The following is a 14,035-nucleotide window of genomic DNA, read 5'->3' as shown; positions in this document are numbered from 1 at the left end:
AGATACATGCCACCCGCCGTATCATTAGCGAGGTCATCATCGTTTTAGTTACAGGAAGGTACGATGTCCACCATGAACGAATGGAAGCAAATACGCACATCACATAGGTGATGCAGAAAACCGTACAAGGGTTTGCTATCCAATTACGTGCATTGCATGATGCTGCTGTACTAGCTCAATGAGTGCTTTGTCAACAACACTCTGGTTGGATCGTTAGCTTCTCCTTTGCAAGTGACGTTGTGTAAAGATGTTGAGACTGCAAAGCAGGATGCATGGTGTTGTTGCTGGGATCGAGAGAAGTCGTGGCAGAGATTCCGCTTGAAAGCAACCACTTACTTTTGCTTCATCACGTTATTCTATGCGTGTATCTTTATTGGATGTGTTGAGCCGCTGGTATTAAATAAAATGAAAACGGGAGCCCATCCATGTATAAATCAGTACCAGTGAAAGGACAAGGGTTCAATGGTAAGCAATATGGGTAAGGGGAGCGTACGAGCATGCGACAGCCAAAGGATTGATATTTACGGTCAAGATGATGGTTCCAATGACCCATCCATAATCTCATCCTTTTGATGGCTCATCACGTAGACCAGTGGATGGTTGCCAAGCGCACGTCACTAATAAGTATCCTATGAAGCATCGATGAGTTTGGTATACATGCATGAATGTGCAAAGCATAGTTGAACCTTACGCTTGTTACTACATGATCTACAAGGCTACTTGGTCCAGGCTAAGATAAAATGGGGCTCCTCTATTATTCATGCATTGGATTTAAAGGCTGTTGTTATATGTGTCATCTGCATTGACCACTTGATTTTGATAGCACATGTGCTCTGTTTATTGTCTTAGCAGTAAACTTATAATTGATACATAGCATGGTGATGAATGAGCTATACGCGATGAGGATCATGACACGATGTCAACAACGAATGGGGTATGAAAAAGGCCTATTTTTATTCAAAGCAATCTAGTCTTTTGCAGACCAATCCGTCATTGCGACGCGTCGATGGGCATGATCCTATAAAGCGTAGATTTGTGAATACACACAGCGACATGATCATAGATGGTTTGACTTACAATATTGATTTCAAAGAGCTTTTTGTTTTGTGCCACAACACGTGAAAGTTGCAGCCTGATACCACCATTGAATTCTTGGAAAAATACAGGGTTGTTTTCGTCTTTTACGGCTTCCCTGGCCTTGGAGTCAAAAGCAATGATCTAAGAATGGGGGAATTAGTATCCACGTGAATGAGAAGCGCTAGCTATTATTATTATCAACTTACACTCTTGATGAGGGCAATGGTAAGTCTATCGATCGTGAACATGGGGTACGCTTCCACAGAATACAAGGATCGTAACTTTTCTTCAAATCTGGCAGCGCCTATTTTACGACCAAAAAGCTTGTCGATGGCGTCAAGACATTCTTCATAATATGTCTTGTCCTTGGGTTCTATAAACATCCATATCTTAGTAAAGCCATCATCAAACGACGGTCTTTGGTTACCTTTTGGTAAATGCTGATCCATCTTGAGTCTTCGGGCAACGGAATTAACATAGCGTGGACGATTGAGATTCTTCATATACAAGAGACGTTCATAAAGAATCTACACGCAAGTGTGTTAGTTAGCTAAAGGTATTGGCTTGTATTGAGTCATGTTACTTGCCTGATAATAGCGAATAAAGCAATAAAAGTCATCGTTGCAAAAGAGGCATGTGCTTTTAGGATAGCCGGTACGATAAGGGGACTCGAATGTGGTACCTGATGTACCGGGGGGTGAAAACGAAATGGGTGAAGATGATCTTGAATAAGTCGATCGTTGACCCAAGCTCTCATCATCGCTGTTGTCGAGAATGACAAGAGGTTGCTTTAAATCGTCATCGATATCAAAGTCTACATGGTCGGATGAAGGTGGTGTTGCCAGAGGGGTCGCGTGATTCAGGTAAATAGGTCGATGATGATCATGAAGGGTATGATTGGAAGGAAATGCTGTTGAATGTGTTGTTGATGATGATGATGGTGATGTTGGCGTGAGATGATAAAAATATTGTTGTTGTTGGTGCTGTGATGATGATGGTAATTGAGCAAGTACATCGATGGGTTGGAGTGATGGATACGGGTAAGATGCGATGGCAGCAGGTTGTTGCTGTGATGGCGAGGATGATGAGGTGGTGGTATCATTGTTGATGGTGTTAGAGAAAGAGGAAGAGGAGGCGGAGGATGAAGGCTGTAATTCGGGAATGCCGTACAAGCCAAATAACCACGGCATGAATCGATGAAGGAAATTTCGAATAACATCACGATCGACAATTGCATGATGCCGTGTTGCATACGAAAGGATAACGTGGACCACATCTTGCATCACGCTCATGTCTTCGCCATACTCAAATGCCCAATGCCCTTGCCTATTTTTGATCTCCTGTAGAATCTTTTGCGTGGTGGTTGCCTTCCGATCCACTGTTCGGAACGTCAAGGCTGCATAATCAAGTGCGCGATAATAATTCTTGGCATCTCGTTCTCGCCATATCGGTAATAACTCATACTACAATAAAAGTTGTTAGTGGGAGAAAGAGAGAGGAATGATGATGATGATGATGATGATGATGATGATGATGATGATGATGATGATGATGATGATGATGATGATGATGATGATGATGATGATGATGATGATGTACCTGTTTTCGTTTCCATTGAGCACCCTTTTGACGTAATCGCTTTATAACAATGGGAGCAATCTGAACGGGGTATTTTTGAAGCATGCCGAGGACCTCTTGAGCTCTTTGACTGTCATAGACTCGCTTGATGGCTGAGATGGTGACGGAATTCAACACTAATTTCTCCTCCTTGATGGCAAATTCACCTGCCGCAGCTGCCATCATGGACTCCAAATAGGCAACTGCACTCGCATTGATGTCAATCGCTGAATCATACTTGTGTCTACAGGAAAAACGAGTTTAGAAACAAGCACTATGAAATGGACCTTTTGTATTGTTACCTCTCTTCCTCACAGCCATGCATTTCTTGTTCGTGAAGATTCTTTTTGGTGGCAGGGAAATCGCTATCTTCTCGTTGCCATATTGGATGGGATACATAGTCATTGTTCAACACCTCATGACATAGGGCGTCTTTGCCTGTACATGGTTGTTCCTTCCACTATAAAGACATTGTTAGTTGGGACATCATGCTATGTATATATCAGATGATACTTGCTTCTTTGGATGCGTAGCGATAACTTGTGGTACATTCATCCACGTGATCGGCTTCTTGAATGGATGGCGATGCTTTGGTATCATTTGAAGTGATGGTTGGCTGAATGGATGTGCGACGAGATGCTTGCAAGCCCAAGATGGATTTGAACCAGTCAAAGAGATACGCGTCGTCTCCAATGTAAGGCTGAATTTGTTGCACAAGGAACTCGGCATCACATACGCCGCTGGTATAGAGTAAATGTATGGTCTTTAAAAAGTCGTTGTAGTCAAGGTCTTTGGCTTCCACATGTTGCTTGACCAATTGGAACATTTCGAGCTCCTCCATGGTGATCAGGGATTGCACTGATGCCGACTCTTGGTTGGGCTGCTGCATGGTGGGTAAAGATTGGTCTTCGTCGCCGTCTGTAGACTTTGTCACGCCAGTGATGGCCATGGTGTTGTCTGGCATAGTTGAATACCAAAGCAGGTTGTGTGTCAAGTGAGTGAAAAGGAAGGAGGCAGAAAGAGAGAAGAGAGAGAAAGAGAGAAAAATTGGAGTATGTACAACACACTTGCACCCCCTCCTCACACACTTTCTCTCTCTCTCTCTCTCTCTCTCTCCATTCCGACCTTTTTTGTTTTGTTTTCCTTTCACTTTGGTCTTTTTGCACTTATCTCACTGCGCCTCTTGTTGTATGTATTGATATGAACTACTATTACTATGTACCCTTTTATACGATTAAAATTGCTTCTTTCTATCCTTAGATCCATGGCGCATCCTACATCATACCCTTCCTTCATAAAAGAACTCAATAACAATAAAAGAGCATGACGACAACATCTAAAACACATACGAAGAGCAGGATAGCATTTATTCAACACATGATCCAACACAAAACAAGGCCATGTCAATATCCATCCTCCTTGCTGTCATCGGAAAGAAGCATAGTGGCTCTGTTGTAAAGGTGTCCTTTATGCAAGGGGTCGACACGGCAATGGTAAATCCATCATTTTTGTTGACAACTATGTTTATAGCATTCGACTCTATGCCAATGTATGTTGTAATTGTATGCAAGTGGGTATCTAATCATGCACGGAGTTGTGTGTAGCTAACGGAGGCTTGTGTCAGGCCCCCGCTATTCCAACCGATGTTGTTGGGTTCCTTTTATTCTCACTTCTCCTTCCGACACAAAACAAGCAGTCGCATCCCCTCCTCCTCCTCTTCTCCTCGCCATTTCATATATACACACAACACAATGTCCAGCAAACGACTATTCTCTGCTAAATTCCTTCAACGCCTCAGCAAACCTTTGACCGAAGCCGATGTCAAACCACAATACGTATGGAATGAAGCCAAGCAAAAGGGATTCTGGCGTCCACCTCAAGTGAGTTTGCGAGTGCAAGCTGATTTGCGAAAGGCCTGCATTCAAGAAGGTGTCGATCCCCTCTCGATTGGTTTGCCACCTGTTGCATCAAAGAAACCCCTTCGCACCAAACCCAACAAACTTGAAAAACACGAACGTATGCGAGCTGAACGTCAAGAAACCATTCGCAAAAACTTGGAAAAGATGCCTCAAACCATTCAAGCTTGGAAGGAGGTAATGATTGAGATCACAATGATGATGAGGATGGTTTATATTGATATACATGGGGTTTATCTAGGACAAATTAAAGGAAGCTGCCAAACAAAAGTCATCATTACCATTTTAGAATTAACAACCATAAAGCATGTTTCTTATCTATGTACCTTATCTATGGCTACCCTGCGAGTGTGATTGGATTGGATGAAATGGTGGTGGTGGTGGTGATGGGAAAAGAGTGATCTGGGCCTTTCTCTCGTTCATGTCAAGTCCTTGGTTAGCTTCAAACTAAAAAAAGTTGATCCCCCGCGAATAGATTTAGCTTGACAATTAGAATGGATGGTGGCACAAATCCTGCTGTTGCTAATGGTGTAGTTTTGTTGATCACTGCTGATCCAACACATAAGTCCATAATATCAAAGGTGGGGGGAAAGTTTAATGTGATTCTAGATATCGATATCATAGCAATGCTTTTTAGAATGTGATCGTACGCCAGCTACATTAGCATCTGTAAGCCTATCTGCAAAGCGGAAGCTATCAGAGCCACGCTAAGGACAACTGTGCGAGAGTCTCTTTTTTTGGGTAGTGAAGACTGTGCGAGATTCTCGAGAAGGGTTTCAAAGGGAGGTATTGTTTGTTCTTTGCACCATGACAAACGCACCATGTCATTTTCAGCACCCGATGTAGATTATGGCATCGAAACCAACTTTTGCAGATGCATCAAGGGAGATAGCTATATCGAAAGTAACAAGATGGCATGCATGAGTAGTGACTCATCAAGGAACATGATCAGGCTTTACCTCTTTAAAAGAATACAATATCGCAATACAACGATCGCCAGTGAGTATAGAATAAAAATGAAAAGCACTATATATGAATGACCACAAGGATCAGCGCTTGTTCTCAAGTTGAATGATGTGAACACACAAACCTTGGTGATTTGACTTTGTAAGCAATTAAAAAAGCATGACAGAAGAAAGAGACGTGTAGGCGTGCGATGGACGGCGACAACATCCTTTTATTGTGCATTGTGAGCGTGGGTATTTGTATCTGTTGGGGATGATGCATTGATAAAGTGATGGGGCGCATATACCAAGATTAAGTCTGAGGAGCCTACATGTAATGTTGTCTATGCATACATCGGCCAACAAGGTGATACTAAGAAATCTATCAGGGAAATCAATCACTTGTACGCCCAATGCGCAACCCCATTATTACAAAGGCGACTTACCATGTTGTCAAACCTAGTCCTGGTATTGGCGTATGCATGTTCGATACGCAGCGAGAATGATCGCATCACCTTTGGTATCAGCAAATCAAGCCTCACCTACTAGCATTGCGCAATCGTGGTTTGAATAAAGGATGATGGTGCAGAGACATGGCATGTTCGATGTGGCTCGCTGCACAATGAATGCATTGAGGGAAAAACATGATTACGGTTGTTCGCTGCAGGATCAATGTGTAACAATGGTTCATTCAATGGAGAAGCTCACTACCACACAATCACCCCACAACACTCAGACATACACCCACACACTCACACTCACACTCACACACCCACCCAGTACCCAGCCATCCACCTATCCACACTCTCACGTAATTCCTATTTTTCCATACTATGTATGGCGGTGGTGGATGTCCATGTATGCGTATAAAACGTGCGTATGCTGGTGGGATGATCTATGCAGCACACACTATATGCATGTATGGCATCATTTGCTCCCTAGCCTCCACTCCACACGTGCACACACGTATATCCATTCTACGTCTTTGTACATAAGCTATGATGAGCCCAAGTGCCAGCAACAAGCCAAGCAAATCATCATTAACGAAGCAAATGAGTTGACTTTTTGACTCCGGCTGAGTGTGTGCAAGCGTTCTTTTTCATTTCAGCATTTGCCTATAAAGTGGATCGCTGATGTCGTACAACCAAAAACTAAAAAAAGAGATGGTTCATCTAGCGTGCAGTAGAGACTATTAAGCGTCTTGGAGCTCTTGTAATCAAACTTGCTCCTCCTTCTTTCCTTCCCTCCTCCTCCTTCTCCTTATATCTAACGACAACAACACCCGCTCCCGCTCTTTTTATTATCAACACCACTTTTTTACCTACACACCCACTCACTCACACGTCTTTGACGGTCATTCCACACGAATCTACGACCCACACCACTCCTTTACCGAAATCTTAAAGTCATGGCTGCAACATGTTGCGCAAGGTCAGCACGCTACAACCTCTCACCATAGCAACCACGACGATTTAATATTCATTTGAACCAATGATATTAGGCTGAGCAAGCTCTACATGCTGACTACCAATCTTCTCGTTGCCTGTCTCGGTGTTGCCTTTATTGCATTTGGCGTGATAGGCTTTCGAGATGGATTCAAGGGAGCTATCTTGTTTCCACCCTTGATTTTTAAACGTAATACGGGGCAACAACTTCATGCATGGAAGAGATCACTAAAGCAACAACCTTTATAGTCATTGCTATTCTCGGTGCCATTATCGTTTTGGCAGCTTTGCTTGGTATTGCTGGAGCCTTCAAGCATCGTAAAGGAATCATTATCGTCTACATGATCATTGTCGTGATTGCTCTGGTCTTTCAAGTCGTCATTGGTGTCAAGGTGTATCAAAAAGGCGCCAATACTGCATCCTATTTAGCTCCTCTTTGGAGTACAGGTACCAATTCATTCCGAGAAACTTTGCAAAACGAGGTATGTTTATCCACCTATGTAAGTGTGTGTGTGTATATGCTGATCCCCTTTGTTGGGTATGTAGTTTGAATGCTGTGGATACAATAATGCCATGGATCAACCTGCTGTCACCGATACTTGCAACCCATCCTCCGGTCAAATTTCCACCCAGCCTCCTTGCTACGATACCCTTAATCAGTATGCACACATGTGTTTCACTCGCGTGTATCTTGTTCTTTTTGCCGCCTTGGCTGTTGAATTATTGGCATTGACAAATGGTATCACCATCTTGTGTACGCGTGCTATCCATGGTGATCCTGAAGAAGAAGAGGAACGTCGTCGTCGTCGCAAATCCGGTATTCGTCTAGATGACATGTCACCTGATACTCCCACCACGGCTGGTTCTCATAATCAATACGGCAATTATTATCAAGGAGGTGGTGGTATGTATGAAGACAAGTACCAAGTCAGCGGCGATAGTCGATACGATAGTTATGATATTTACAAGCAAAATAATGCTGGCGTGCATGGTGGAGGAAGATACTATTAGTTTCACAAACGTCCCCCTCATCATCATTTCATATCAACCGCATCATCATCATCATTCTCCTCCCTCTATTTCTTTTTCCTCGCTCGATCATGTAGTAAAATGTATAATGTCTTGTGTTTTCTCTCTCTCTCCCTCTCTTGCCAAAGAAAGTGTATAGTACTACTGCATTTGAGATGGATAATTTTTATTTGTACAAAATCTCTTGAAAGAGCGGGTGATAAGGTTGGATAGAGAAGTAAAATGCAATGGCAGGCGTGTGTGTGAATATATACATCATGTACATGTGTGCGTGTGTGTGTGTGTAAAAGGATGATGGAAAGGATGAGGAAAAATGCATGAATTAGAGCCTAGAGAGCCAATTCCCAAATTTCACATAATTCGCCTGCTACTTCGCGATGACCCCGACGTACTTGTGGATGCTTGTTGACTTGATGGACCACACGTAGCCAGTCCTTGACTTCATCGCCTTCATTAACACGTCCTGCACTTGTCTGAATACGAAGCTGTGAGACTGGAATACCACGATCGTATGATTCAGGATGATCCTTGTGCTTCTTCAACTAGTAAAAAAAAGTTAACACATGTGTCCTCTCTTTCATTACCTAAACTATTACCTGTTCCTGGAGAGCATTTAGGATTTGGTTCAACTTGGCCTTTGTACGCTGACTCCTCTTGTAGTGTTGCTGGTATTTGTAAACCGCATAAACCACCATCCAGAACCCAATAAAGACACCTGTCATATCGAAATGAGTAACCCCATCCATTCATGCACACCCTCCTATAGCCGCCTCATTACCTATACTGATATACTTGGTACGAGTAGGTACATGCAATAACAACACTGTTGCAGAGCACCACAGTGGCATATCGGCATTGCTGGTACTATAGTAGGGTATCCCACCACTGTAATAGAACCTTTGTGAGCTCCTTTGTCCTTTTCTCATTCCTGATCTACTTACATTTCTGTTTTCTGGATCATGGGATCTTCCAGAGCTTGTGTAATAGCGTTGGAAACAATCAATTGGAATGTATCAGCATCGATTTCCTAAAAAAGGACAACGAGTGAATATCGAACGCAGCTTACTTTCAATCTCATATGCACGTACTTCATCTGTAGCAGGTTGCATTTGTAACAAGGTATCATGAAGCTCTGTACCGTTCATGCGTGCAACAGCACTATCATCGAGATGACCACCCATTTGCACTTGTTCACAAACTTCTTTGCCTTGAGCACGAGCCAAGATACGCTTGATTTGTTTTTCGGTAGAGTCGATCGCACGTCCCATGGCAGAGTCACGCATACATTCATCGGCAATCGGTAATAAGCCATAGGCATTGTACCAAGGGCGATGAACATGATACAAAGGTGGGCATTGGAGTTGACCATTGGAGCATACACCATGATCAGGGCACGGGATACATGAAATGTGGGATATGCCATCTATAAGAGAAAAAGGTCAAACACCGGTCCTTTACAAAAGCATTACGCTCGCCATTGCTTACCTTGTCCAGAATCACAATATCCATTGTAGGCACGTGTTGATACGGTCACTGCTGTTCCCAATAATGCCAAGCAAACCAATCCGAGATACGCCCGAAATAGATAGCCGAATAGCATGTACCATTCGCTGCGTGGCTTACCCAGAATACGAGTTTCATGCATTGCGTTGTCTACTCATCTATGTCAGCGCTTTATCCATAACAACAATGATAGCCTTATATTACCTTCTACTAGCCATGCCACTTCATCCATCAAATTGGCTCCATTTTGATCCACCGATTCAACTTCTTCCTCTTCATGATCGCTGCTGTCTGCTTTGTACTCTTCATCATCATCCGATTCCTGCTCATCATCATCCTTTTGTGTCTTTTTGTTGGACTCGGCTGTTTTAGTAACGGGTGCAGGTCGTCGTCGAGTCACTTTTACTGCGCGACGTTGATGGAGTTTTTCCACTTTGCTGTTAATGTCGCTCTCTTCATCTGATGATGCAAAAGAATCCTGAGCAGTGAATGTACCACGCGTAGAACGTCTTGTGCTGATGACAGGTTGTTGTGGTTGTGGTTGTGGCTGCTGCTCTGGTTGCTGGGGCGATGGTTGCATAGGCGTTGGTCTTTTACGTTTGACCTTGTCGCGCATCATCTTTTGATCCTTTTCCAAATCTTCATCGGAAGATGCAAACGAGTCTTGTGCTGTAAAAGAAGGTTCCTACAATCGCTATCAGTCTCCCATTACTATTGTTGTTGCTTTCGCTACATACCTTGGTAGTTGATTGGGGTCGTTTATGAGTGGGCAATTCAGGGATCACGAAACCATCTTTATCCTATTGTACATATACATGAATCAGCACGATCCTATAGATCCTCCCTCTTGTTACTTACTCGTAAGGGTTGTCTTGCATCCTCTTCCTCGTTGTCATTATACTTCGCAGCTCGTCTCTTTGGCGTTTGTCCCAACTCCATGGCTTCCTTGACACGTCGAGAAGGTATCCATTGACGACGACCACGCCCAAGGTTCTCTTCTTGTTCCTTTTGCTGCCGTTCTTTTTCCTCTTGCCTTCCCTTGTATTCGGCAATAATAGCACCACGTCGTGGCTCCACGTGTTCCTGGAACAACTTGATCAGGTCTGCCTTTTTGGACTTTGCAGGCACAGCAATGTCATGTGTTGCTAGAATCGTTTTGAGTTGGTATGTCTTTAAAGAACGTGGTGGAAACTCTGGGTCTAATGGGCAATGAGTTAGCAACAAGGAAAGTATAAAGAACAATGACAACACTACTTGCCAAGGTAATACAACTCGGAAGGGACATCATCTTGTTCAGCCATTTTCCAGAGAAAAAGAGAGAGAGAGAGCGGGTGTAGTAGACCAGCAACAACAAAAAACTGGGTGAAGGTGTTGTCGTGTCAGCGCGTCTTTGTGGTTGCTTTTGCAACCTACCAGCTTTGGACCAATGAAACGTTCCGACCACATGCGGACCAGCAATCCATATCGATCTTCGCTTGCCCACCAGCAATAACCATATGTAGAATCCCTTGCGTCTCTCGTTTAAGTTAATAAAAGGATCATCTTCACATATACGCCCTATATGAACATTCACCACTTGACTCCCTGCCTAATCATTAGATGGCAAGCTTTGATGGGCCCCATGTACTGCTCCTCCTTTTTCACAGCTATCGGATGATACGTATCGCTATCGCTATCCACTGCAAAATCAATAAAATACTCATGCATGTATTATACTCAAGAACTTGGATCGATGGTTGCATACGTACTTTCGTCACTATGAGCATCAACATCCCTCCGTTTTGCATAGAGAAATGATTCAGGGTGTATTGCATGCACATAATTATTTACAACCATGCAACGACTTTTTTCTCATACACTTATGTGTCCCTTGATCTAGGAGCTTTACAGCATACATTGTATACGTGACAGCTTTCGATCATCATTGACAGCAGATATGAAGCTTGGACCCCAGCCATGTATTGCTAGGTTCTCCTCATCCCATTCAATAGCATATATAATTCTTCTATAAGGGTTGTGAAAGAAACGGATTAGTGTTCTACAGATGATGTTATGGCGTACTAGTTGCTTAAGGATCAAAGTACCACATACTGCCATCAAAGAAAAGGACATACCCAAAGTAAATACGCACTATTCATGCATATACATCATTTTGCAAAAGGTCAAAAGTTAGCTGCATGATGTTGCTGGCAATGTATTAGAGATGTTGATCTAGAATACCATTTGCATCTGTTGCTGATGATACTGTATCTCCTTGTCATGCATGTACCCAAGAAATTCTCTATAAACCCCACCTTTTGAAAGGTCGCAATATTGGTACTTGGTATCTTCATTTAAAAGATTTATCATGCGTTTCCTTACAGTGATTTTTATGGCCGTTCTGGTCATTGCAATCCACGTGCATACAGCAGATGCCTTACCGTTGAGAAGACTCAATCGCATAGCTAACAATCGTGGGGATGCTCAAGATGATCACGTTACAAGACCATCTAGTACCGGACTGACCTTTATCAATAAGCGACAAGATGCAGCAGGAGTTTCTCGTGGATCTTCTCGTTATGCTTATGCTAGTGCTATTTCTCGTGCTGTTTCACAATTTTGCGTAGTGGCACAACCTCTGACAATGAAGCAACTCTTGGCAGCGGAGCAACTTCCGGTAGTGGAGCAACTTCCGGTGATGGCACGACCACTGGTGGCCGCAAACCCTCTCGTAGAGATGCCTTACCGTTGAGAAGACTCAATCGCAGAGCTAACAATCGTGGCAAGGCTCAAGATGATCATGTTACAAGACCATCTGGTACCAGACTGATTTCTGCCGATAAGCGACAAACTCTTATTCATCCAGGGCTTTATATTCGTGAACTTATGGATAGTGCTGTTGGTTATGCTTCTGAAGATGTTCTTGGTAGCGGTAGAACCTCCGGTGAACAAACCAAAAATCAGTAACTGGGAAGTGTTTGGAGGCCTTCAAAGTACGCAATGCTGGTTCTTTCTTTAGTTACATGACCGCCGTTAGATGTTACTTGTATGGCAGACGTCGTGTATGATGATGATGATTATTAAAAACATAGCACCTTTTGTCTCTCTGAAGCATTATACAATACCAGCTGCCTGTAAATCATTTTGTATTTAGAAGTGGACCATTATCATGATGGTGGTCCTTTACTTTGGGTGGATGAGAGCAGATGACTACGTTCAATTTCACATTCCCCAAATGGTGGCATCTTAAAAAATTTAGACTTGTAGTGTAGCTTTTATTCACTTAGGATACATGTTGTAAGATTAGTCGGACTAACGGAGGTGAAATAGGTTACACATGTTGTTGACAGTTTGCATAAATCGATGATGATGGTATGTAATTTTGGGTAGGGTTGGTTCTTCATACACAAAATTCGATTGATGAGGAAGCTATTCATGATGATAGAGACAATGGATTCATACATGCATACCATCGTTGAGTGTTTACACGTCCATGTTTGATGCAAGGATTACACATTGGCTGCTCCAAGTTCAGGAGTTTGGCTGCATAACCAAGGCTGGTGTCACTTTTTGCCACAGAGATACATAACAAGGGACTAGTAGCTGTTCATGTTGATCGAGGCAGATAGGTGTGCATGTATTCACAAGAGTAACTATGGGAAGCGGGGTGTCTGTATCCAGGACAAGGGGAACCAAAAAGGGCACACCTTCACTTTCTCCACTTCCACTTTACACATTCAAGGTGAGCCACTCTCCATTAACGAACTACAGCTCATTAACTCCTTCCACTCTCCTTAATGCAACATCTAGATGGGTGAACAGGTGGTTAATGGCGACACTTCCAGCTACAACAACTACTCGCGCGATCTACCCATGTTTCAAGCTTCCATTGCCATCCAACAAGTACGGTCAATCGCTGCAGCTCTTTTACTATTCAGGTTCGACATTGTGGTACTAAAGCGCGTGTGTAGGTTGCTGTTCTCTCGCTTATGCAAGATCTAATGGGGGCGTCGCGTGTATTCATCCCTGGGTTGTCCACAACAAGAAGTCTTTATGTCTCCTCTTTTGTGTACGTTCGCAAGCGCGTTTAGCTTGGTTTTCGTTGTTATCTCATATTGCGTTTATGGTAGGTTGAACATGTTGGATGATGGTACCTCTGGTAGCAACAAGACATTGATATCAAAGCAAGAACGCTGTACGTTGGCCCAATGGTATGCATAACATTGGATCTACAAAGCGAAACCTGTTAATTTACAAGGCTCACAGTGAAGCAGCAGCAAGACAATATGGATGACATGGAGATACGGTTTTATTTGAGGCAATGATGCTATTGAGAAATACCACAAGGTAAGATGTTCATTATGATGGGATTGGTTGGATTCAAGTGGACTTACCAAACACCATACAGTGGCAGAGCCTCTTTCGGCGATACTATTATTATCAAGGCTGCACGTCAAGGATGTCATTGTATAGTACTATGCTCTCCTGGGGAATTTTGGCCCGGAAACAGTGTGACTCAAGATGC

General features: G+C 43.1%; 5 protein-coding genes across 5 annotated transcripts; 3 read left to right on the top strand and 2 right to left on the bottom strand.

The window, feature by feature from the left end:
- Positions 1-967: 967 nt before the first annotated feature.
- O0I10_010031 (uncharacterized protein) lies at positions 968-3,658 on the bottom strand (the record flags this gene model as incomplete). Its single annotated transcript, XM_058490014.1, has 8 exons — positions 968-1,018; positions 1,078-1,218; positions 1,284-1,450; positions 1,505-1,604; positions 1,665-2,540; positions 2,677-2,938; positions 2,997-3,154; positions 3,212-3,658. 8 exons carry the CDS (start codon positions 3,656-3,658, stop codon positions 968-970), a joined length of 2,202 nt encoding a protein of 733 aa, XP_058339249.1.
- Positions 3,659-4,445: 787 nt separating this feature from the next.
- On the top strand, positions 4,446-4,899 carry O0I10_010030 (uncharacterized protein; the record flags this gene model as incomplete). Its single annotated transcript, XM_058490013.1, has 2 exons — positions 4,446-4,787; positions 4,852-4,899. The coding sequence occupies 2 exons, from the start codon at positions 4,446-4,448 to the stop codon at positions 4,897-4,899; spliced, it is 390 nt and encodes a 129-aa protein (XP_058339248.1).
- A 2,172-nt stretch (positions 4,900-7,071) lies between these two features.
- Positions 7,072-8,010, top strand: O0I10_010029 (uncharacterized protein; the record flags this gene model as incomplete). Its single annotated transcript, XM_058490012.1, has 3 exons — positions 7,072-7,189; positions 7,249-7,481; positions 7,546-8,010. 3 exons carry the CDS (start codon positions 7,072-7,074, stop codon positions 8,008-8,010), a joined length of 816 nt encoding a protein of 271 aa, XP_058339247.1.
- A 347-nt stretch (positions 8,011-8,357) lies between these two features.
- Positions 8,358-10,832, bottom strand: O0I10_010028 (uncharacterized protein; the record flags this gene model as incomplete). Its single annotated transcript, XM_058490011.1, has 10 exons — positions 8,358-8,570; positions 8,625-8,743; positions 8,807-8,913; positions 8,970-9,055; positions 9,117-9,451; positions 9,514-9,681; positions 9,736-10,216; positions 10,269-10,331; positions 10,390-10,730; positions 10,790-10,832. 10 exons carry the CDS (start codon positions 10,830-10,832, stop codon positions 8,358-8,360), a joined length of 1,956 nt encoding a protein of 651 aa, XP_058339246.1.
- A 1,070-nt stretch (positions 10,833-11,902) lies between these two features.
- O0I10_010027 (uncharacterized protein) lies at positions 11,903-12,477 on the top strand (the record flags this gene model as incomplete). Its single annotated transcript, XM_058490010.1, has 2 exons — positions 11,903-12,007; positions 12,103-12,477. The coding sequence occupies 2 exons, from the start codon at positions 11,903-11,905 to the stop codon at positions 12,475-12,477; spliced, it is 480 nt and encodes a 159-aa protein (XP_058339245.1).
- Positions 12,478-14,035: the final 1,558 nt, after the last annotated feature.

This window comes from Lichtheimia ornata, assembly GCF_029851405.1.
Source record: "Lichtheimia ornata isolate CBS 291.66 chromosome Unknown scaffold00063, whole genome shotgun sequence".
Taxonomy (NCBI): Eukaryota; Fungi; Mucoromycota; class Mucoromycetes; order Mucorales; family Lichtheimiaceae; genus Lichtheimia; species Lichtheimia ornata.
This window is presented reverse-complemented; position numbering and strand designations above follow the sequence as displayed.